The 24056-nt window shown below is 57.4% G+C and overlaps 1 protein-coding gene and 1 pseudogene across 4 annotated transcripts in view; one reads left to right on the top strand and one right to left on the bottom strand.

The window, feature by feature from the left end:
- The window catches only part of galnt9 (polypeptide N-acetylgalactosaminyltransferase 9), a 443197-nt gene extending 441287 nt beyond the window's left edge, over positions 1–1910 (top strand). For all 4 annotated transcript variants that reach the window (XM_070888122.1, XM_070888121.1, XM_070888120.1 and 1 more), the window contains exon 11: positions 702–1910. In XM_070888122.1, coding sequence (XP_070744223.1) covers positions 702–848 — 147 coding nt within the window. In that variant the 3' untranslated portion in view covers positions 849–1910. The remainder of the gene's footprint in view (positions 1–701) is intronic.
- A 15811-nt stretch (positions 1911–17721) lies between these two features.
- Positions 17722–20676, bottom strand: LOC139269261 (zinc finger HIT domain-containing protein 1 pseudogene; annotated as a pseudogene).
- Between the last annotated feature and the right edge of the window lie 3380 nt (positions 20677–24056).

Genomic DNA, 24056 nt, shown 5'->3' with positions numbered 1-24056 from the left:
CCCCGGGAACAGCTTCTCCCCAGCAGAAACCCTCACCATATTTAAAAAGCAACTGGATGTGCACTTAAAGTGCCGTAACCTACAGGGCTACGGACCGAGAGCTGGATCGTGGGATTAGACTGGATAGCACTTTGTCGGCCGACACGGACACGATGGGCCGAAATGGCCTCCTTCTGTAATTTTCTATGATTCTGTCACTCTATCACAACCCCTGGTGATTTTGAACACCTCTATTAAATCTGCCAGCTTCTCCGGTCTCTGCACATAACCAAAGCCCCTCATCCCCTGGGGCCATTCGAGTAAATGTCCTCCGCACCCTCGCCAACCTCTCTGCTGCCAAGTTGTAATTGGTAAGTTTAGCAACTTCCGTTCTTTAGCGGGTCCGTCTGATGAAGGCCCACTATTGGCTGGAGGCTTGCATTGTCTGGCAGTGGCACGTATCGGCAAGTCACACCTTGTGCCCATCATTTTAAATCCTTTCATTTTAATGGTGGTAAAACAAGTGGTATAAGAGGCAGGTCTTTTGCGCTTATCCAATTCTTTCGAACGCCATGGTTGAGTCTATAACCCTTTCAGGCAGTGCATTACATACACATTAAAAACTACCGTTGAGCACATAAATCTCCGCGTCCTCAGAACCACGGTGCCGTGTACAGTTAAAAGAGTGCAAATTGTTGACACTGGTTGACCTTCTTTTACAGAACGGGCCGATTAGCAACCGAGACACGGGTCGCTGCCTGGAAGTGGAAATGGCCAAGGACGCCAACTTTGGCCTGAGACTATCTTTGCAGAAATGCTCGGGGCAAAAATGGATAATAAGGAACTGGATCAAACATGCCAAGCACTGAGGGTGGAGGGGCCTTGCAGCGTATCTTTGTATATCTGCTTCCACTTGACATCGTGACACGCGGCCAGACGCCCATGGGGACCTGGTGGGACGGGCCGTGTGAGGTCGTCCAGTCATTCTCAACGGAGGGACACTGGTCAACTCTTTCATCTGAACATTACTGACACTGCACGGAATTACATGGACAATGATGATGTGCCTTTTTTTCACATATAAACTTCTCGACTGGAAACCAGTCCCTTTAGCATGTTTGATTTATTGTATTGGAACAGAAAATTGTAAGTAACAAAATCAAAAGAATTAATATATTATAATATTAAACGGTACGATTTTAAAGGGGGGGGTGGTGCAGGAACAGGGAGGCCTGGGGTTGTGTGTATACACAAGTCTTTGAAGGTGGCACAGCAAGTTAAGAAGGCTTTTAACTAAAGCCTACGGGATCCTGGGCTTTATAAAGGAAGTTTCTTCACTGGTTCAATCACGGGTTAGGCCCCCGCTGGAGTATTGTGTCCAATTCTGGGCACCACACTTTAGGAAGGCCTTGGAGAGGGGGCAGAGGAGATTTACCAGAATGGTTCTGGGGATGAGGGACTTCAGTTACTTGGAGAGACTGGGGAAGCTGGGCTTGTTCTCAGAGCAGAGAAGGTTCAGGGGAGATTTAATCGAGGTGTTCAAAATGATTTGGGTTTTTGATAGAGTAGATAGAGAGGAACTGTTTCCACTGGCAGTGGTGGTGGTGGTGGGGGAATCTGTAACCAGGGGGGTCACAGATTGACGATAATCGGCGATAGAACCAGAGGGGGAGATAAGGAGAATGTTTTTACGCAGCGAGTTGTTGTGATCGGGAACGTGCTGTCTGAAAGGGCAGTGGGAGCAGATTCAATCGTAACTTTCAAACGGGGATTGGATTAATACTTAAATAGGAAAAAATTCCTGGGGTATGGGGAAAGAGTGGGGGGAGTGGGATTGATTGGATCGCTCTGTCACAGAGCCGGCACAGGAACGATGGGCCGAATGGGATCCTCCTGTGCTGTATCGTTCTATGATTATAAATTAAAGGATGTTGCCTCTAAAAACTGATTCTGTTTACTTGAAAGAATTGGGAGGCTGCAAGGATCATTTCCCTTCTCAGATGTGTCCCCATTCAGACCAGAGTTGGTTTCAAACGTGTATGTGGGGCCTGGCATGGGGGCTTCTCTCTAATGTATACGAGTGACGAGGCAGAGCACCTATACACTCCCCCCCCGCCCCGCCCAGTACATTGAAGTCAATGGGTGACACTAAACGCCTGTTATGCCTACTTGCTGAAGTGGAGATGCTCTAACCCCTTTCGGCCTGTTACAAAAAGCCACAGCCAGGATTGACTGACTGCCCACTGCTAGTTGTTCTTCGGAGGGCCAAAGATAGCACCACTGGATCAAACATGCCAAGCCTCCGATGCTGTATAATCAGGGACTCTCGATGGCTTCTGGCATCCAACGTTGCTATGGCTGCGGTGGTGGGTGGGGGGGGGTGCAGAGAATTATTTTATTCAATCGTCCTTGCGAGGGTCTCTACAACTCAGCCGAAAGAAGAAACTATATCCATCTGCTCTCGTTCTGGTGCTCGCGACCAATAAATCCAATGGGGAATTCAGGAGAAACTTCTTTACCCAGAGAGCGGTGAGAATGTGGAACTCGTTGCCACAGGGAGGGGTTGAGGTGAATAGTATCGATGCATTTAAGGGAAGCTGGATAAACACATGAGGGAGAAAAGAATGAAGGATATGGTGATGGGGTGAGATGGAGAGGGGTGGGAGGGGGCTGGTGTGGAGCATAAACACCCGAAGGACACGTGGGGCTGAGTGGCCTGTGTCTGGGCTGTACATTCAAAGTAGCAACTGGAAACAGTTATCTATCTACACTGCCCCTCCTATTCATGATATTAAATACCTCAACAATAGAAGGACTACTTTGAAGACTGGGAGTGAGTTATTTTCTTTGGTATGTAGTCTACATGCTCATTTCTCCAAGTTCCTTTGTGGGTCTACTCTGGAGGGAGTGTGTTATCTATTAGTTTATTGCGGGAAAGAGGAACAGAGTAGAGAGTCCCTTGGTGATCCAAGGTAGGCTTGGATAAGCTGCGGAGATGCCATTTTGGTGATCCAAATTGTCAGGGATGAAGTGCTTGAAGCTATCATTAAGGAAGAAATAGCGGGACATCTAGATAGGAATAGTCAAATCAAGCAGATGCAACATGGATTCATGAAGGGGAAATTATGTTTAACTAATTTGCTGGAATTCTTTGAGGATATAACGAGCATGGTGGATCGAGGTGTACCGATGGATGTGGTGTATTTGGATTTCCAAAAGGCATTCGATAAGGTGCCACACAAAAGGTTACTGCAGAAGATAAAGGTATGCAGAGTCAGAGGAAATGTATTAGCATGGATCGAGAATTGGCTAACTAACAGAAAGCAGAGAGTCAGGATAAATGGGTCCTTTTCAGGTTGGCAATCGGTGGTTAGTGGCGTGCCACAGGGATCGGTGCTGGGACTACAACTGTTTACAATATACATAGATGACCTGGAAGAGGGGACAGAGTGTAGTGTAACAAAATTTGCAGATGACACAAAGATTAGTGGGAAAGTGGGTTGTGTAGAGGACACTGAGAGGCTGCAAAGAGATTTAGATAGGTTAAGCAAATGGGCTAAGGTTTGGCAGATGGAATACAACGTCGGAAAATGTGAGGTCATCCACCTTGAAAAAAAACAGTAAAAGGGAATATTATTTGAATGGGGAGAAATTACAACATGCTGCAGTGCAGAGGGACCTGGGGGTCCTTGTGCATGAATCCCAAAAGGTTAGTTTGCAGGTGCAGCAGGTAATCAGGAAGGCGAATGGAATGTTGGCCTTCATTGCGAGAGGGATGGAGTACAAAAGCAGGGAGGTCCTGCTGCAACTGTACAGGGTATTGGTGAGGCCGCACCTGGAGTACTGCGTGCAGTTTTGGTCACCTTACTTAAGGAAGGATATACTAGTTTTGGAGGGGGTACAGAGACGATTCACTAGGCTGATTCCGGAGATGAGGGGGTTACCTTATGATGATAGATTGAGTAGACTGGGTCTTTACTCGTTGGAGTTCAGAAGGATGAGGGGTGATCTTATAGAAACATTTAAAATAATGAAAGGGATAGACAAGATAGAGGCAGAGAGGTTGTTTCCACTGGTCGGGGAGACTAGAACTAGGGGGCACAGCCTCACAATACGGGGGAGCCAATTTAAAACTGAGTTGAGAAGGAATTTCTTCTCCCAGAGGGTTGTGAATCTGTGGAATTCTCTGCCCAAGGAAGCAGTTGAGGCTAGCTCATTGAATGTATTCAAATCACAGATAGATAGATTTTTAACCAATAAGGGAATTAAGGGTTATGGGGAGCGGGCGGGTAAGTGGAGCTGAGTCCACGGCCAGATCAGCCATGATCTTGTTGAATGGCGGAGCAGGCTCGAGGGGCTAGATGGCCTACTCCTGTTCCTAATTCTTATGTATAACACGTCGGAATTTTAATTTGTCCATAAGCTCTGCCCAGTATCCAGTCCGAGCTCACTGAGATGAGAAATGGAAGGGTTGAGATTCAGCAATGGACGGCGCCCGTTACCATGCGCGGGAGACAGCTAACGGGCAGCAACGGCCGAACTTCAACAGTAGGCGGTGTCCACACCTGTGCTGAGATTCAGTCGGCTCTATGGCAGAGGTGCCAAGAGCTAACACCATGCCAGCTATCGCCACCCACGTGGTGATATCATACAGCGGGCAATGCCTCCTTGGTGCGGCCGTTCTTACAGCCTGGGAATACTGCTGAGCAAACAGCGGGACTCGGGCCGAGTCGGCCAACTTTATTTCATTAGTTGTAACAGCGGGGAAGTTTTTGTGTGTGTGGGGGGGGTCGGGGAAGTTTGTGTGTGTGTGGGGGGGGTCGGGGAAGTTTGTGTGTGTGTGGGGGTCGGGGAAGTTTGTGTGGGGGGGGTCGGGGAAGTTTGTGTGTGTGTGGGGGGGGTCGGGGAAGTTTGTGTGTGGGGGGGTCAGGGAAGTTTGTGTGTGTGGGGGTCGGGGAAGTTTGTGTGTGTGTGTGTGGGGGTCGGGGAAGTTTGTGTGTGTGGGGGGGTCGGGGAAGTTTGTGTGTGGGGGGGTCGGGGAAGTTTGTGTGTGTGGGGGGGTCGGGGAAGTTTGTGTGTGGGGGGGTCGGGGAAGTTTGTGTGTGTGTGGGGGTCGAGGAAGTTTGTGTGTGGGGGGGTCGGGGAAGTTTGTGTGTGTGTGGGGGTCGGGGAAGTTTGTGTGTGTGGGGGGGTCGGGGAAGTTTGTGTGTGGGGGGGTCGGGGAAGTTTGTGTGTGTGTGGGGGTCGGGGAAGTTTGTGTGTGTGGGGGTCGGGGAAGTTTGTGTGTGTGGGGGTCGGAGAAGTTTGTGTGTGTGTGGGGGGGTCGGGGAAGTTTGTGTGTGGGGGGGTCGGAGAAGTTTGTGTGTGTGTGGGGGGGTCGGAGAAGTTTGTGTGTGTGTGGGGGGGTCGGGGAAGTTTGTGTGTGTGGGGGTCGGGGAAGTTTGTGTGTGTGTGCGGGGGTCGGGGAAGTTTGTGTGTGTGTGGGGGGGTCGGGGAAGTTTGTGTGTGTGTGTGGGGGTCGGAGAAGTTTGTGTGTGTGTGGGGGGGTCGGGGAAGTTTGTGTGTGTGGGGGGGGTCGGAGAAGTTTGTGTGTGTGTGGGGGTCGGAGAAGTTTGTGTGTGTGGGGGGTCGGGGAAGTTTGTGTGTGTGGGGGTCGGGGAAGTTTGTGTGTGTGGGGGGTCGGGGAAGTTTGTGTGTGTGTGTGTGGGTCGGGGAAGTTTGTGTGTGTGTGGGGGTCGGGGAAGTTTGTGTGTGTGTGGGGGTCGGAGAAGTTTGTGTGTGTGTGGGGGTCGGAGAAGTTTGTGTGTGTGTGGGGGTCGGAGAAGTTTGTGTGTGTGGGGGGTCGGGGAAGTTTGTGTGTGTGGGGGTCGGGGAAGTTTGTGTGTGTGTGGGGGTCGGAGAAGTTTGTGTGTGTGGGGGGTCGGGGAAGTTTGTGTGTGTGTGGGGGTCGGGGAAGTTTGTGTGTGTGGGGGTCGGGGAAGTTTGTGTGTGTGTGGGGGGGTCGGGGAAGTTTGTGTGTGTGTGTGTGGGGGGGTCGGGGAAGTTTGTGTGTGTGTGTGGGTCGGGGAAGTTTGTGTGTGTGGGGGTCGGGGAAGTTTGTGTGTGTGTGGGGGGGGGTCGGGGAAGTTTGTGTGTGTGGGGGGGTCGGGGAAGTTTGTGTGTGTGGGGGTCGGGGAAGTGTGTGTGTGTGGGGGGGTCGGGGAAGTTTGTGTGTGTGTGGGGGGGGGTCGGGGAAGTTTGTGTGTGTGGGGGGTCGGGTAAGTTTGTGTGTGTGTGGGGGGGTCGGGGAAGTGTGTGTGTGTGGGGGGGTCGGGGAAGTTTGTGTGTGTGTGGGGGTCGGGGAAGTGTGTGTGTGTGGGGGGGTCGGGGAAGTTTGTGTGTGTGGGGGGTCGGGGAAGTTTGTGTGTGTGGGGGTCGGGGAAGTGTGTGTGTGTGGGGGGGTCGGGGAAGTTTGTGTGTGTGGGGGGTCGGGTAAGTTTGTGTGTGTGGGGGGGGGTCGGGGAAGTTTGTGTGTGTGTGTGTGGGGGTCGGGGAAGTGTGTGTGTGTGGGGGGGTCGGGGAAGTTTGTGTGTGTGGGGGTCGGGGAAGTTTGTGTGTGTGTGTTGGGGTCGGAGAAGTTTGTGTGTGTGTGTGGGGGGGTCGGGGAAGTTTGTGTGTGTGGGGGGGTCGGGGAAGTTTGTGTGTGTGTGGGGGGTCGGGGAAGTTTGTGTGTGGGGGGCTCGGGGAAGTTTGTGTGTGTGTGGGGGGTCGGGGAAGTTTGTGTGTGTGGGGGGGTCGGGGAAGTTTGTGTGTGTGTGTGGGGGGGTCGGGGAAGTTTGTGTGTGTGGGGGTCGGGGAAGTTTGTGTGTGTGGGGGTCGGGGAAGTTTGTGTGTGGGGGGGGGTCGGGGAAGTTTGTGTGTGTGTGGGGGGGTCGGGGAAGTTTGTGTGTGTGTGGGGGGGTCGGGGAAGTTTGTGTGTGTGTGTGGGGGGGTCGGAGAAGTTTGTGTGTGTGTGTGGGGGTCGGAGAAGTTTGTGTGTGTGGGGGGGGGTCGGGGAAGTTTGTGTGTGTGTGGGGGTCGGAGAAGTTTGTGTGTGGGGGGGTCGGAGAAGTTTGTGTGTGTGTGTGTGTGGGGGGTCGGGGAAGTTTGTGTGTGTGGGGGGTCGGGGAAGTTTGTGTGTGTGGGGGTCGGGGAAGTTTGTGTGTGTGGGGGGTCGGGGAAGTTTGTGTGTGTGTGTGTGGGGGGGTCGGAGAAGTTTGTGTGTGTGTGGGGGGGTCGGAGAAGTTTGTGTGTGTGTGGGGGGGTCGGAGAAGTTTGTGTGTGTGTGGGGGTCGGGGAAGTTTGTGTGTGTGTGTGGGGGGGTCGGGGACGTTTGTGTGTGTGGGGGGGTCGGGGAAGTTTGTGTGTGTGTGGGGGTCGGGGAAGTTTGTGTGTGTGTGTGTGGGGGGGTCGGGGAAGTTTGTGTGTGTGTGGGGGTCGGGGAAGTTTGTGTGTGTGGGGGGGTCGGGGGAGTTTGTGTGTGTGTGGGGGGTCGGGGAAGTTTGTGTGTGTGTGGGGGGTCGGAGAAGTTTGTGTGTGTGTGGGTCGGAGAAGTTTGTGTGTGTGGGGGTCGGAGAAGTTTGTGTGTGTGTGTGGGTCGGGGAAGTTTGTGTGTGTGGGGGTCGGAGAAGTTTGTGTGTGTGTGGGGGTCGGAGAAGTTTGTGTGTGTGTGGGGGGGTCGGGGAAGTTTGTGTGTGTGGGGGGGTCGGGGAAGTTTGTGTGTGTGGGGGTCGGAGAAGTTTGTGTGTGTGGGGGGGTCGGGGGAGTTTGTGTGTGTGTGGGGGGGTCGGGGACGTTTGTGTGTGTGGGGGGGTCGGGGAAGTTTGTGTGTGTGTGGGTCGGAGAAGTTTGTGTGTGTGGGGGTCGGAGAAGTTTGTGTGTGTGTGGGGGTCGGGGAAGTTTGTGTGTGTGGGGGTCGGAGAAGTTTGTGTGTGTGTGGGGGGGTCGGGGAAGTTTGTGTGTGTGGGGGGGTCGGGGAAGTTTGTGTGTGTGGGGGTCGGGGAAGTGTGTGTGTGTGGGGGGGTCGGGGAAGTTTGTGTGTGTGTGGGGGGGGGTCGGGGAAGTTTGTGTGTGTGGGGGGTCGGGTAAGTTTGTGTGTGTGTGGGGGGGTCGGGGAAGTGTGTGTGTGTGGGGGGGTCGGGGAAGTTTGTGTGTGTGTGGGGGTCGGGGAAGTGTGTGTGTGTGGGGGGGTCGGGGAAGTTTGTGTGTGTGGGGGGTCGGGGAAGTTTGTGTGTGTGTGGGGGTCGGGGAAGTGTGTGTGTGTGGGGGGGTCGGGGAAGTTTGTGTGTGTGGGGGGTCGGGTAAGTTTGTGTGTGTGGGGGGGGGTCGGGGAAGTTTGTGTGTGTGTGTGTGGGGGTCGGGGAAGTGTGTGTGTGTGGGGGGGTCGGGGAAGTTTGTGTGTGTGGGGGTCGGGGAAGTTTGTGTGTGTGTGTTGGGGTCGGAGAAGTTTGTGTGTGTGTGTGGGGGGGTCGGGGAAGTTTGTGTGTGTGGGGGGGTCGGGGAAGTTTGTGTGTGTGTGGGGGGTCGGGGAAGTTTGTGTGTGGGGGGCTCGGGGAAGTTTGTGTGTGTGTGGGGGGTCGGGGAAGTTTGTGTGTGTGGGGGGGTCGGGGAAGTTTGTGTGTGTGTGTGGGGGGGTCGGGGAAGTTTGTGTGTGTGGGGGTCGGGGAAGTTTGTGTGTGTGGGGGTCGGGGAAGTTTGTGTGTGGGGGGGGGTCGGGGAAGTTTGTGTGTGTGGGGGGGTCGGGGAAGTTTGTGTGTGTGTGGGGGGGTCGGGGAAGTTTGTGTGTGTGTGGGGGGGTCGGGGAAGTTTGTGTGTGTGTGTGGGGGGGTCGGAGAAGTTTGTGTGTGTGTGTGGGGGTCGGAGAAGTTTGTGTGTGTGGGGGGGGGTCGGGGAAGTTTGTGTGTGTGTGGGGGTCGGAGAAGTTTGTGTGTGGGGGGGTCGGAGAAGTTTGTGTGTGTGTGTGTGTGGGGGGTCGGGGAAGTTTGTGTGTGTGGGGGGTCGGGGAAGTTTGTGTGTGTGGGGGTCGGGGAAGTTTGTGTGTGTGGGGGGTCGGGGAAGTTTGTGTGTGTGTGTGTGGGGGGGTCGGAGAAGTTTGTGTGTGTGTGGGGGGGTCGGAGAAGTTTGTGTGTGTGTGGGGGGGTCGGAGAAGTTTGTGTGTGTGTGGGGGTCGGGGAAGTTTGTGTGTGTGTGTGGGGGGGTCGGGGACGTTTGTGTGTGTGGGGGGGTCGGGGAAGTTTGTGTGTGTGTGGGGGTCGGGGAAGTTTGTGTGTGTGTGTGTGGGGGGGTCGGGGAAGTTTGTGTGTGTGGGGGTCGGGGAAGTTTGTGTGTGTGGGGGGGTCGGGGGAGTTTGTGTGTGTGTGGGGGGTCGGGGAAGTTTGTGTGTGTGTGGGGGGTCGGAGAAGTTTGTGTGTGTGTGGGTCGGAGAAGTTTGTGTGTGTGGGGGTCGGAGAAGTTTGTGTGTGTGTGGGGGTCGGGGAAGTTTGTGTGTGTGTGGGGGTCGGGGAAGTTTGTGTGTGTGTGGGGGGTCGGGGAAGTTTGTGTGTGTGGGGGTCGGAGAAGTTTGTGTGTGTGTGGGGGTCGGAGAAGTTTGTGTGTGTGTGGGGGGGTCGGGGAAGTTTGTGTGTGTGGGGGGGTCGGGGAAGTTTGTGTGTGTGGGGGTCGGAGAAGTTTGTGTGTGTGGGGGGGTCGGGGGAGTTTGTGTGTGTGTGGGGGGGTCGGGGACGTTTGTGTGTGTGGGGGGGTCGGGGAAGTTTGTGTGTGTGTGGGTCGGAGAAGTTTGTGTGTGTGGGGGTCGGAGAAGTTTGTGTGTGTGTGGGGGTCGGGGAAGTTTGTGTGTGTGGGGGTCGGAGAAGTTTGTGTGTGTGTGGGGGGGTCGGGGAAGTTTGTGTGTGTGGGGGGGTCGGGGAAGTTTGTGTGTGGGGGGGTCGGGGAAGTTTATGTGTGTGTGGGGGTCGGAGAAGTTTGTGTGTGTGTGGGGGTCGGGGAAGTTTGTGTGTGTGGGGGTCGGGGAAGTTTGTGTGTGTGGGGGGGTCGGGGAAGTTTGTGTGTGTGGGGGTCGGAGAAGTTTGTGTGTGTGGGGGTCGGGGAAGTTTGTGTGTGTGGGGGTCGGGGAAGTTTGTGTGTGTGGGGGTCGGGGAAGTTTGTGTGTGTGTGTGGGGGTCGGGGAAGTTTGTGTGTGTGTGGGGGGGTCGGGGAAGTTTGTGTGTGTGTGGGGGTCGGGGAAGTTTGTGTGTGTGGGGGGGGTCGGGGAAGTTTGTGTGTGTGTGGGGGGTCGGGGAAGTTTGTGTGTGTGTGTGTGGGGGTCGGGGAAGTTTGTGTGTGGGGGGGTCGGGGAAGTTTGTGTGTGTGTGGGGGTCGGGGAAGTTTGTGTGTGTGGGGGTCGGAGAAGTTTGTGTGTGTGTGGGGGTCGGGGAAGTTTGTGTGTGTGGGGGTCGGAGAAGTTTGTGTGTGTGTGGGGGTCGGGGAAGTTTGTGTGTGGGGGGGTCGGGGAAGTTTGTGTGTGTGTGGGGGTCGGGGAAGTTTGTGTGTGTGGGGGTCGGAGAAGTTTGTGTGTGTGTGTGTGGGGGTCGGGGAAGTTTGTGTGTGTGGGGGGGTCGGGGAAGTTTGTGTGTGTGGGGGGGTCGGGGAAGTTTGTGTGTGTGGGGGTCGGGGAAGTTTGTGTGTGTGGGGGGGTCGGGGAAGTTTGTGTGTGGGGGGGTCGGGGAAGTTTGTGTGTGTGTGGGGGTCGGGGAAGTTTGTGTGTGTGTAGAGATCATAGAGTGAGAACTTACTTGTGGGGGTCGGGGAAGTTTGTGTGTGTGGGGGGGTCAGGGGAAGTTTGTGTGTGGGGGGGGTCGGGGGAAGTTGTGTGTGTGTGTGGGTCGGGGAAGATCATAGAGTAGAGTATGTGGGGGTCGGGGAAGTTTGTGTGTGTGGGGGGGTCGGGGAAGTTTGTGTGTGGGGGGGTCGGGGAAGTTTGTGTGTGTGGGGGTCGGGGAAGTTTGTGTGTGTGTGGGGTCGGAGAAGTTTGTGTGTGTGGGGGTCGGGGAAGTTTGTGTGTGTTCGGGAAGTTTGTGGTGTGTGGGGGGGTCGGGGAAGTTTGTGGTGTGTGGGGGTCGGGGAAGTTTGTGTGTGTGTGGGGGTCGGGGAAGTTTGTGTGTGTGTGTGGGTCGGAGAGTGTGTGTGTGGGGGTCGGGGAAGTTTGTGTGTGTGTGTGGGGGGGTCGGGGAAGTTTGTGTGTGTGTGGGGGTCGGGGAAGTTTGTGTGTGTGGGGGTCGGGGAAGTTTGTGTGTGTGTGGGGGTCGGGGAAGTTTGTGTGTGTGTGTGGGGGGTCGGGGGTAGTTGTGTGTGGGGGTCGGGGAAGTTTGTGTGTGTGTGGGGGTCGGGGAAGTTTGTGTTGTGTGTGGGGGTCGGGGAAGTTTGTGTGTGTGTGGGGGTCGGGGAAGTTTGTGTGTGTGGGGGGCGGGGAAGTTTGTGTGTGTGGGGGGTCGGGGAGTTTGTGTGTGTGGGGGGGTCGGGGAAGTTTGTGTGTGTGTGGGGGGTCGGGAAGTTGTGTGTGTGTGGGGGTCGGAGAAGTTTGTGTGTGTGTGTGGGTCGGGGAAGTTTGTGTGTGTGGGGGTCGGGGAAGTTTGTGTGTGTGTGGGGGTCCGGGGAAGTTTGTGTGTGTGGGGGGTCGGGGAAGTTTGTGGTGTGTGGGGGTCGGGGAAGTTTGTGTGTGTGTGGGGGTCGGGGAAGTTTGTGTGTGTGTGGGGGTCGGGGAAGTTTGTGTGTGTGGGGGGGTCGGGGAAGTTTGTGTGTGTGTGGGGGTCGGGGAAGTTTGTGTGTGTGTGTGTGTGGGGGTCGGGGAAGTTTGTGTGTGTGTGGGGGTCGGGGAAGTTTGTGTGTGTGTGGGGGTCGGGGAAGTTTGTGTGTGTGTGGGGGGGGTCGGGGAAGTTTGTGTGTGGGGGGGGTCGGGGAATGTGTGTGTGTGGGGGGGTCGGGGAAGGTGTGTGTGTGGGGGTTGGGGAAGTTTGTGTGTGTGTGGGGGGGTCGGGGAAGTTTGTGTGTGTGGGGGGGGCGGGGAAGTGTGTGTGTGTGGGGGGGTCGGGGAAGTGTGTGTGTGTGGGGGGTTGGGGAAGTTTGTGTGTGTGTGGGGGGGTCGGGGAAGTTTGTGTGTGTGGGGGTCGGGGAAGTGTGTGTGTGTGGGGGGGTCGGGGAAGTGTGTGTGTGTGGGGGTTGGGGAAGTTTGTGTGTGTGTGGGGGGGTCGGGGAAGTTTGTGTGTGTGTGGGGGGTCGGGGAAGTGTGTGTGTGTGGGGGTTGGGGAAGTTTGTGTGTGTGTGGGGGGGTCGGGGAAGTTTGTGTGTGTGGGGGGGTCGGGGAAGTGTGTGTGTGTGGGGGGGTCGGGGAAGTGTGTGTGTGTGGGGGGTTGGGGAAGTGTGTGTGTGGGGGGTCGGGGAAGTTTGTGTGTGTGTGTGGGGGTCGGGGAAGTTTGTGTGTGGGGGGGTTGGGGAAGTGTGTGGGGGGGGGTCGGGGAAGTTTGTGTGTGTGGGGGGGTCGGGGAAGTGTGTGTGTGTGTGGGGGGTTGGGGAAGTTTGTGTGTGTGTGGGGGGGTCGGGGAAGTTTGTGTGTGTGTGTGGGGGGGGGTCGGGGAAGTCTGTGTGTGTGTGGGGGGGTCGGGGAAGTTTGTGTGTGGGGGGGTCGGGGAAGTTTGTGTGTGTGGGGGGGGGTCGGGGAAGTTTGTGTGTGTGTGTGGGGGGTTGGGGAAGTTTGTGTGTGTGTGTGGGGGGGTCGGGGAAGTCTGTGTGTGTGTGGGGGGGTCGGGGAAGTTTGTGTGTGTGTGGGGGGGTCGGGGAAGTTTGTGTGTGGGGGGTCGGGGAAGTTTGTGTGTGTGTGGGGGTCGGGGAAGTTTGTGTGTGTGGGGGGGTCGGGGGAAGTTTGTGTGTGTGGGGGGGGTCGGGGAAGTTTGTGTGTGTGTGGGGGTCGGGGAAGTTTGTGTGTGTGGGGGGGTCGGGGAAGTTTGTGTGTGTGTGGGGGGGGGTCGGGGAAGTTTGTGTGTGTGTGGGGGGGTCGGGGAAGTTTGTGTGTGGGGGGGGTCGGGGAAGTTTGTGTGTGTGGGGGGGTCGGAGAAGTTTGTGTGTGTGTGTGGGGGGTCGGGGAAGTGTGTGTGTGTGGGGGTCAGGGAAGTTTGTGTGTGTGTGTGGGGGTCGGGGAAGTTTGTGTGTGGGGGGGTCGGGGAAGTTTGTGTGTGTGTGGGGGGTCGGGGAAGTTTGTGTGTGTGTGTGGGGGTCGGAGAAGTTTGTGTGTGTGTGGGGGTCGGGGAAGTGTGTGTGTGTGTGGGGGGGTCGGGGAAGTTTGTGTGTGTGGGGGTCGGGGAAGTTTGTGTGTGTGGGGGTCGGGGAAGTTTGTGTGTGTGTGGGGGGGGGTCGGGGAAGTTTGTGTGTGTGTGGGGGGGTCGGGGAAGTTTGTGTGTGTGGGGGGGTCGGGGAAGTTTGTGTGTGTGGGGGGTCGGGGAAGTTTGTGTGTGTGGGGGGTCGGGGAAGTTTGTGTGTGTGTGGGGGTCGGGGAAGTTTGTGTGTGTGGGGTTCGGGGAAGTTTGTGTGTGGGGGGGTCGGGGAAGTTTGTGTCTGTGGGGGGGGTCGGGGAAGTTTGTGTGTGTGTGTGGGGGGGTCGGGGAAGTTTGTGTGTGTGTGGGGGTCGGGGAAGTTTGTGTGTGGGGGTCGGGGAAGTTTGTGAGTGTGTGGGGGTCGGGGAAGTTTGTGTGTGTGGGGGGGGGTCGGGGAAGTTTGTGTGTGTGTGTGTGGGGGTCGGGGAAGTTTGTGTGTGTGGGGGGGGGTCGGGGGAGTTTGTGTGTGTGTGGGGGTCGGGGAAGTTTGTGTGTGTGTGTGGGGGTCGGGGAAGTTTGTGTGTGTGGGGGGGGGTCGGGGGAGTTTGTGTGTGTGTGGGGGTCGGGGAAGTTTGTGTGTGTGTGGGGGGGTCGGGGAAGTTTGTGTGTGTGGGGGTCGGGGAAGTTTGTGTGTGTGTGTGGGGGGGTCGGGGGAGTTTGTGTGTGTGGGGGGGGGTCGGGGAAGTGTGTGTGTGTGGGGGGGTCGGGGAAGTTTGTGTGTGGGGGTCGGGGAAGTTTGTGTGTGGGGGGGTCGGGGAAGTTTGTGTGTGTGGGGGGGTCGGGGAAGTTTGTGTGTGTGGGGGGGTCGGGGAAGTTTGTGTGTGTGGGGGGTCGGGGAAGTTTGTGTGTGTGTGTGTGTGGGTCGGGGAAGTTTGTGTGTGTGGGGGGGGGTCGGGGAAGTTTGTGTGTGGGGGGGGTCGGGGAAGTTTGTGTGTGTGGGGGGGGGTCGGGGAAGTTTGTGTGTGGGGGGGGTCGGGGAAGTTTGTGTGTGTGGGGGTCGGGGAAGTTTGTGTGTGTGTGGGGGGGGTCGGGGAAGTTTGTGTGTGGGGGGGGTCGGGGAAGTTTGTGTGTGGGGGGGGTCGGGGAAGTTTGTGTGTGGGGGGGTCGGGGAAGTTTGTGTGTGTGGGGGTTCGGGGAAGTTTGTGTGTGTGGGGGGGTCGGGGAAGTTTGTGTGTGGGGGGGTTCGGGGAAGTTTGTGTGTGTGGGGGGGGGTCGGGGAAGTTTGTGTGTGTGGGGGGGTCGGGGAAGTTTGTGTGTGGGGGGGTTCGGGGAAGTTTGTGTGTGTGGGGGGGTCGGGGAAGTTTGTGTGTGTGGGGGGGGGGTCGGGGAAGTTTGTGTGTGTGGGGGGGTCGGGGAAGTTTGTGTGTGTGGGGGGGGTCGGGGAAGTTTGTGTGTGTGGGGGGGGGTCGGGGAAGTTTGTGTGTGTGGGGGGGTCGGGGAAGTTTGTGTGTGTGGGGGGGGGTCGGGGAAGTTTGTGTGTGTGTGTGGGGGTCGGGGAAGTTTGTGTGTGTGGGGGGGTCGGGGAAGTTTGTGTGTGTGTGTGTGGGGGGGTTGGGGAAGTTTGTGTGTGTGGGGGGGTCGGGGAAGTTTGTGTGTGGGGGTCGGGGAAGTTTGTGTGTGTGGGGGGGGTCGGGGAAGTTTGTGTGTGTGTGGGGGGGTCGGGGAAGTTTGTGTGTGGGGGTCGGGGAAGTTTGTGTGTGTGGGGGGGGGGTCGGGGAAGTTTGTGTGTGTGTGGGGGTCGGGGAAGTTTGTGTGTGGGGGGGTCGGGGAAGTTTGTGTGTGGGGGGGTCGGGGAAGTTTGTGTGTGTGTGGGGGTCGGGGAAGTTTGTGTGTGTGTGGGGGGGTCGGGGAAGTTTGTGTGTGGGGGGGGTCGGGGAAGTTTGTGTGTGTGTGTGGGGGTCGGGGAAGTTTGTGTGTGTGTGTGTGGGGGGGTTGGGGAAGTTTGTGTGTGTGGGGGTCGGGGAAGTTTGTGTGTGTGTGTGTGGGGGGGGTCGGGGAAGTTTGTGTGTGGGGGGGTCGGGGAAGTTTGTGTGTGTGGGGGGGTCGGGGAAGTTTGTGTGTGTGTGGGGGGGTCGGGGAAGTTTGTGTGTGGGGGGGTCGGGGAAGTTTGTGTGTGTGGGGGGGGTCGGGGAAGTTTGTGTGTGTGGGGGGGTCGGGGAAGTTTGTGTGTGGGGGGGTCGGGGAAGTTTGTGTGTGTGTGTGTGGGGGGGTCGGGGAAGTTTGTGTGTGGGGGGGTCGGGGAAGTTTGTGTGTGTGTGGGGGGGTCGGGGAAGTTTGTGTGTGGGGGGGTCGGGGAAGTTTGTGTGTGTGTGTGGGGGTCGGGGAAGTTTGTGTGTGTGTGTGTGGGTCGGGGAAGTTTGTGTGTGTGTGGGGGGGTCGGGGAAGTTTGTGTGTGTGTGGGGGGGTCGGGGAAGTTTGTGTGTGTGTGGGGGTCGGGGAAGTTTGTGTGTGTGGGGGTCGGGGAAGTGTGTGTGTGTGTGGGGGGGGGTCGGGGAAGTTTGTGTGTGTGGTGGTCGGGGAAGTTTGTGTGTGTGGGGGGGGGTCAGGGAAGTTTGTGTGTGTGTGTGGGGGTCGGGGAAGTTTGTGTGTGTGGGGGTCGGGGAGGTTTGTGTGTGTGGGGGGGTCGGGGAAGTTTGTTTGTGTGTGGGGGTCGGGGAAGTTTGTGTGTGTGTGGGGGTCGGGGAAGTTTGTGTGTGTGGGGGGGTCGGGGAAGTTTGTGTGTGTGGGGGGGGGTCGGGGAAGTTTGTGTGTGTGGGGGGGGGTCGGGGACGTTTGTGTGTGTGTGGGGGGGGGAAGTTTGTGTGTGTGGGGATCGGGGAAGTTTGTGTATGTAGGGGGGTCAGGGAAGTTTGAGTGTGGGGGGGTTGGGGAAGGAGGGTTTTTTCTTTCTTCCCATTTCCCAGCGAGCTCGGCGGCTGCCCCCGACAGGAAATCCAGTCTGGTTTAGTGATGTTGGCTGAGGGATAAATATTGGCCGGGTCACTGGGGAGAACTCCCTACTCTTCATCAAATCTTTACGTCCACCTGAGAGGGCAGACCAGGCCTCTGTTTAACATCTCATTTGAAAGACAGCACCTCCGACAGTGCAGCACTCCCTCAGTACTGCCCCTCCGACAGTGCGGCAATCCCTCAGTACTTCCCCTCCGACAGTGCGGCGCTCCCTCAGTACTGCCCCTCCGACAGTGTGGCGCTCCCTCAGTACTGCCCCTCCGACAGTGCGGCACTCCCTCAGTACTGCCCCTCCGACAGTGTGGCGCTCCCTCAGTACTGCCCCTCCGACAGTGTGGCGCTCCCTCAGTACTGCCTCTCCGACAGTGCGGCACTCCCTCAGTACTGCCCCTCCGACAGTGTGGCGCTCCCTCAGTACTGCCCCTCCGACAGTGCGGCGCTCCCTCAGTACTGCCTCTCCGACAGTGCGGCACTCCCTCAGTACTGCCCCTCCGACAGTGCGGCGCTCCCTCAGTACTGCCCCTCCGACAGTGCGGCACTCCCTCAGTACTGCCCGTCCGACAGTGCGGCGCTCCCTCAGTACTGCACTGGGAGTGTCAGCCTAGATTTTTGTGCTCAAGTGTCTGGAGTGGGACTTGACCCCACAACCCTCTGACTCAGAGGCGAGAGTGCTGCCCACTGAGCCATGGCTGACACCTAAGCGGCCTTTCCCTGATGGTAAATAGGGATCTTTGATTGTCAAACTATCAGCCACCAATGGCGGGGACTTTTCTATTGGCAGAGTGATGAGGTATTTAGCTTTTGGGTGAAAAGGAGGGACCGAGGGTGACGAGGAAGAGGGAGAACGGTGATGAGGAGCGAGGGAACGGTATCTGTTCACCTCCAACAATCTTCGTTTTTGGAGCAACCTACCAGAACTTCCATTATTGGCCCAAATAAGGTGTTTGACGTTTAACTGAGTGCCCAGCTCCTTTGTACTATCAATGCCATCTCCCTCTCTCGCTCTCTCGCACTCTCTGGCCTCAGACCCTCCCTGGTATTCTCTTTCTTCTTGCAATCTCCAGGTAGAGTTGCTCAAAAATAGTAACACGGTGAATCACAATTTTATTTCTTAAATCAGAGAGCCGGCTCTGCTCCCTGTGCTCTTTTCCACAAAAGCGTCATTCCTGAGCCTGTTTTTTTTTTGATACATTACACGAGGTTTCTGAATCAAAACCCACATTTTTATTGAAAATGTGACAATTGTCCGTGTGCAGCCCAGAGGAACCTCCGAGCAGCCGCAAATAACATCCTAGCTGGCATTGTCTAGGCGCCTTGACTGCTGTCGTTTAAACCAGCCCAGAAAGTCAGCGATGAAAGTGGGTTTGGAGAATTCAGGGAGGGCTCAGTCGCTATCTGCTGGCCATCGGCTGGACGAAAGCTCCACGATTCCCAACCTCACACCGTCCATTTCAGGCACCTGGTTTCCTGGTGTGTCCCCAGGCACTTGCCGCAGCAATAGCGGGCCCCACACGACGCACAGGTGTAGTTGGATGGAAAGCCACACACTGCACAGAAATGGCGCTGGGGTAGTTTGGAGGGATGGGCGCAAGACGTCAAGTAGTTTGGTCCCTCACTCGCGCTCAGGTCCTGTTCCTCCAACAGGGACTGGAAATTCTTCCTGAATCGTTGCTTGAAGCGATCCCCGCGGGATTTTTCCTTCTTCTTTGCGGACTCGGGTTGCTGGCCGAACTGCGGCAGGCGCTTGAGCTGCGGGAGGTTGGCGCGCGGGTCATCCTGGAAGTTGTCCCGCTCCAGGGGGTCCAGCTGGCGGTTCAGGCAGCGCTGCCGGGTGGCAGGGTCCAGAACCTGGCGCTGCCCGCAGTCCGCGGTCCTGCCTGGGGAGGGAGAGGGAGAGGGCGGTGAGTGGGTCGCACTCTCACCTGAGGAGTCAAAAGGTCGTAGGCTTTACTCCCACTCCAGACACTTGAGCACATAAATCTAGGCTGACACGCCCAGTGCAGTACTGAGGGAGCGCCGCACTGTCGGAGGGGCAGTACTGAGGGAGCGCCGCACTGTCGGAGGGGCAGTACTGAGGGAGTGCCGCACTGTCGGAGGGGCAGTACTGAGGGAGTGCCGCACTGTCGGAGGGGCAGTACTGAGGGAGTGCCACACAGTCGGAGGGGCAGTACTGAGGGAGTGCTGCACTGTCGGGGGGGCAGTACTGAGGGAGCGCCGCACTGTCGGAGGGGCAGTACTGAGGGAGCGCCGCACTGTCGGAGGGGCAGTACTGAGGGAGCGCCGCACTGTCGGAGGGGCAGTACTGAGGGAGCGCCGCACTGTCGGAGGGGCAGTACTGAGGGAGCGCCGCACTGTCGGAGGGGCAGTACTGAGGGAGTGCTGCACTGTCGGAGGGGCAGTACTGAGGGAGTGCTGTACTGTTGGTGGTGCCGCCTTTTGAATGAGAGGTGATCTCATTGAAACATAAGATAATGAGGGGGTTCAACAAGGTGGATGCAGAGAGGATGTTTCCACTCATAGGGGAAACTAAAACGAGGGGACATAGTCTCAGAATAAGGGGCCGCCCATTTAAAACTGAGATGAGGAGGAATTTCTTCTCTCAGAGAGTCGTAAATCTGTGGAATTCTCTGCCCCAGAGAGCTGTGGAGGCTGGGACATTGAATATATTTAAGGTGGAGATAGACAGAACATTGAGTGATAAGGGAGTGAAGGGTTATGGGGAGTGGGCAGGGAAGTGGAGCTGAGTCCATGATCGGATCAGCCATGATCTTATTGAATGGCGGAGCAGGCTCGAGGGGCCGAATGGCTGACTCCTGCTCCTATTTCTTATGTTCTTATGGAGACGTTACACACCTCTCTCGGGGCGCTAGGCCGGCTGACTGACTGGAAATCCCAAGCTGGAGAGCTGGCCTAGGAACACCCTGAGAGAGGCTTCCCTGCGGGAGGACAGCGGGAAACCAGCAAAGGAAGGGGCATTGTATTGTAATTCCCACATTATTGCAGTGACAGCACTTCAACAAAAGCAACTTCATTGGCTGTGAAACGCTTTGGGACGTACTGAGGTCACAAAAGGGGTTATTGAATGGGACACTGGAAAGTGAGCTTGATCCTGGATCGCATGTGCGGGAGGAAGTGTAGATCAGAGTTAAGCATCACTCCACACCTCTGAGCGTGGCCGGAGGGGCAAAGATGGAGGAGGGCCGTCAGCAGACGCTGGCTTCCACGTTACGGACACAGTTTTATCTCAAGACAGCCCTTAATATCAGACTTTTCGCTGGACAGAGGAAAGAAAGAAAGACTTGCATTTATATAGTGCTTTTCACAACCACCGGAAGTTTCAAAGTGCTTTACAGACAAAGAATTACTTTTGAAGTGCTGTCACTGTTGTAATGTGGGAAACACGGCAGGCAATTTGCGCACAGCAAGCTCCCACAAACAGATAATCTGTTTTAGTGATGTTGATTGAGGGATAAATATTGGCCCCAGGACACCGGGGATAACTGCCCTGCTCTTCTTCGAAATAGTGCCGTGGGATCTTTTTACATCCACCTGAGAGAACAGACGGGGCCTCGGTTTAACGTCTCATCCGAAACACGGCACCTCCAACAGTGCAGCATTCCCTCAGTACTGCCCCTCCGACAGTGCGGCGCTCCCTCAGTACTGCACCTCCAACAGTGCAGCACTCCCTCAGTACTGCCCCTCCGACAGTGCGGCACTCCCTCAGTACTGCCCCTCCGACAGTGCGGCGCTCCCTCAGTACTGCACCTCCAACAGTGCAGCACTCCCTCAGTACTGCCCCTCCGACAGTGCGGCACTCCCTCAGTACTGCACCTCCAACAGTGCAGCGCTCCCTCAGTACTGCACCTCCAACAGTGCAGCACTCCCTCAGTACTGCCCCTCCGACAGTGCGGCACTCCCTCAGTACTGCCCCTCCGACAGTGCGGCGCTCCCTCAGTACTGCCCCTCCGACAGTGCGGCACTCCCTCAGTACTGCCCCTCCGACAGTGCGGCACTCCCTCAGTACTGCCCCTCCGACAGTGCGGCACTCCCTCAGTACTGCGGTAGCTTCAGGGGGCGTTGTCGAATTTTCATTGCGGGACGAAAACGGGTCACTGCGCGCGGCGATGATGTCGGCACGCTCCCGGTTACCACCGCCGCCAATCTCACACGGAATTACACGGCGGTCGGTAGCGTCGTCACGCCTGGGCGAAAAGCCACATTCGGCCCCTTGGCGCCCCCTGGTGCTAACGGGAGGCACCAAGCCCGGAATTTCTCCCTCAGTCTTTGCAAACACACGGAGAAGAGGGGCCCAAAGGTGGAGTTGCGGGGTGGGCCAGAGAGGAGCACGAGGCACAGAACGAGAAGGAATTGGAGGCAGTGTGATGCCCATGCGGGGGACTGCAGAGGTGTATTTGAATAATGCAGCGAAGAGAATGTCTAAAGCCATCGAGAGGTCGAAGAGGGACTTCCAAAGCTGGCTCCAGGTCGCCGACGACTTCAACCTGGTGAGTGTGTGGGAAGCCAGGGCCGGGCCTTCCAAACAGAGCGGAGCTCGAGCTCAGTCATGAGGCAACGGCATATGCCAGGACTGCGGGAGGGACGGTGAAGGTAGCAGATTAAGCATTATATTTGGAAACATTTGGCAGTCGAGGAGGCGGGAGTCCAGGGCAGAGTCCGAGGCCTATAAAAGGCCCAGTAGGTGAGTCAGAGAGGCAGTCGAGGAGGCGGGAGTTCGGGGCAGAGTCCGAGGCCTATAAAAGGCCCAGTAGGTGAGTCAGAGAGGCAGTCGAGGAGGCGGGAGTCCGGGGCAGAGTCCGAGGCCTATAAAAGGCCGAGCCCGTGAGTCAGAGAGGCAGTCGAGGAGGCGGGAGTCCGGGGTGTGTTTGAGGCCTATAAAAGGCCCAGCCGGTGAGTCAGAGAGGCAGTCGAGGAGGCGGGAGTCCGGGGCAGAGTCCGAGGCCTATAAAAGGCTCAGTAGGTGAGTCAGAGAGGCAGTCGAGGAGGCGGGAGACCGGGGCAGAGTCCGAGGCCTATAAAAGGCCCAGTCGGTGAGTCAGAGAGGCAGTCGAGAAGGCGGGAGTCCGGGGCAGAGTCTGAGGCCTATAAAATGCCCAGGCGGTGAGTCAGAGAGGCAGTCGAGGAGGCGGAAGTCCGGGGTGTGTTTGAGGCCTATAAAAGGCCCAGTCGGTGAGTCAGAGAGGCAATCGAGAAGGCGGGAGTCCGGGGCAGAGTCTGAGGCCTATAAAATGACCAGGCGGTGAGTCAGAGAGGCAGTCGACGAGGCGGGAGTCCGGGGCAGAGTCTGAGGACTATAAAAGGCCCAGAAAGGCCCAGTCAGTGAGTCAGAGAGGCAGTCGATCAGGTGGGAGTCCGGGGTGTGTCCGAGGCCAAGAAAAGGCCCAGTCGGTGAGTCAGAGAGGCAGTTGAGGAGGCGGAAGTCCGGGGTGTGTTTGAGGCCAATAAAATGCCCAGGCGGTGAGTCACAGAGGCAGACGAGGAGGCGGGAGTCCGGGGCAGAGTCTGAGGACTATAAAAGGCACAGTCGGTGAGTCAGAGAGGCAGTCGAGAAGGCGGGAGACTGGGGCAGAGTCTGACGCCTATACAAGACCCAGAAAGGCCTAGTCAGTGAGTCAGAGATGCAGTCGAGGAGGTGGGAGTCCGGGGTGTGTCCGAGGCCTATAAAAGGCCCAGTCAGTGAGTCAGAGAGGCAGTCGAGGAGGCGGGAGTCCGGGGCAGAGTCTGAGGACTATAAAAGGCACAGTCGGTGAGTCAGAGAGGCAGTCGAGAAGGCGGGAGTCTGGGGCAGAGTCTGAGGCCTATAAAAGGCCCAGAAAGGCCCAGTCAGTGAGTCAGAGAGGCAGTCGATGAGGTGGGAGTCCGGGGTGTGTCCGAGGCCAATAAAAGGCCCAGTCGGTGAGTCAGAGAGGCAGTCGAGGAGGCGGGAGTCCGGGGCAGAGTCCGAGGCCTATAAAAGGCTCAGTCGGTGAGTCAGAGAGGCAGTTGAGGAGGCGGAAGTCCGGGGTGTGTTTGAGGCCTATAAAATGCCCAGGCGGTGAGTCAGAGAGGCAGTCGAGGAGGCGGGAGTCTGGGGCAGAGTCTGAGGCCTATAAAAGGCCCAGAAAGGCCCAGTCAGTGAGTCAGAGAGGCAGTCGAGGAGGCGCGAGTCCAGGGTATGTTTGAGGCCTATAAAATGCCCAGTCGGTGAGTCAGAGAGGCAGTCGAGGAGGCGGGAGTCCGGGGCAGAGTCTGAGGCCTATAAAAGGCCCAGAAAGGCCCACTCAGTGAGTCAGAGAGGCAGTCGATGAGGTGGGAGTCCGGGGTGTGTCCGAGGCCAATAAAAGGCCCAGTCGGTGAGTCAGAGAGGCAGTCGAGGAGGCGGGAGTCCGGGGCAGAGTCCGAGGCCGATAAAAGGCCCAGAAAGGCCAACTCAGTGAGTCAGAGAGGCAGTTGAGGAGGCGGAAGTCCGGGGTGTGTTTGAGGCCTATAAAATGCCCAGGCGGTGAGTCAGAGAGGCAGTCGAGGAGGCGGGAGTCCGGGGCAGATTCTGCGGCCTATAAAAGACCCAGCTGGTGAGTCAGAGAGGCAGTCGAGGAGGCGGGAGTCCGGGGTGTGTTTGAGGCCTATAAAAGGCACAGTCGGTGAGTCAGAGAGGCAGTCGAGAAGGCGGGAGACTGGGGCAGAGTCTGACGCCTATACAAGACCCAGAAAGGCCTAGTCAGTGAGTCAGAGATGCAGTCGAGGAGGTGGGAGTCCGGGGTGTGTCCGAGGCCTATAAAAGGCCCAGTCAGTGAGTCAGAGAGGCAGTCGAGGAGGCGGGAGTCCGGGGCAGAGTCTGAGGACTATAAAAGGCACAGTCGGTGAGTCAGAGAGGCAGTCGAGAAGGCGGGAGTCTGGGGCAGAGTCTGAGGCCTATAAAAGGCCCAGAAAGGCCCAGTCAGTGAGTCAGAGAGGCAGTCGATGAGGTGGGAGTCCGGGGTGTGTCCGAGGCCAATAAAAGGCCCAGTCGGTGAGTCAGAGAGGCAGTCGAGGAGGCGGGAGTCCGGGGCAGAGTCCGAGGCCTATAAAAGGCCCAGTCGGTGAGTCAGAGAGGCAGTTGAGGAGGCGGAAGTCCGGGGTGTGTTTGAGGCCTATAAAATGCCCAGGCGGTGAGTCAGAGAGGCAGTCGAGGAGGCGGGAGTCTGGGGCAGAGTCTGAGGCCTATAAAAGGCCCAGAAAGGCCCAGTCAGTGAGTCAGAGAGACAGTCGAGGAGGCGCGAGTCCAAGGTATGTTTGAGGCCTATAAAATGCCCAGTCGGTGAGTCAGAGAGGCAGTCGAGGAGGCGGGAGTCCGGGGCAGAGTCTGAGGCCTATAAAAGGCCCAGAAAGGCCCACTCAGTGAGTCAGAGAGGCAGTCGATGAGGTGGGAGTCCGGGGTGTGTCCGAGGCCAATAAAAGGCCCAGTCGGTGAGTCAGAGAGGCAGTCGAGGAGGCGGGAGTCCGGGGCAGAGTCCGAGGCCGATAAAAGGCCCAGAAAGGCCAACTCAGTGAGTCAGAGAGGCAGTTGAGGAGGCGGAAGTCCGGGGTGTGTTTGAGGCCTATAAAATGCCCAGGCGGTGAGTCAGAGAGGCAGTCGAGGAGGCGGGAGTCCGGGGCAGATTCTGCGGCCTATAAAAGACCCAGCTGGTGAGTCAGAGAGGCAGTCGAGGAGGCGGGAGTCCGGGGCAGAGTCCGAGGCCTATAAAAAGCCCAGTCGGTGAGTCAGAGAGGCAGTCGAGGAGGCGGGAGTCCGGG

Source organism: Pristiophorus japonicus, chromosome 8 (assembly GCF_044704955.1).
Source record: "Pristiophorus japonicus isolate sPriJap1 chromosome 8, sPriJap1.hap1, whole genome shotgun sequence".
NCBI classification, from domain to species: domain Eukaryota; kingdom Metazoa; phylum Chordata; class Chondrichthyes; family Pristiophoridae; genus Pristiophorus; species Pristiophorus japonicus.
Note: the sequence above shows the minus strand (reverse complement) of the source record. Positions and strands in the feature narration are given on the sequence as shown.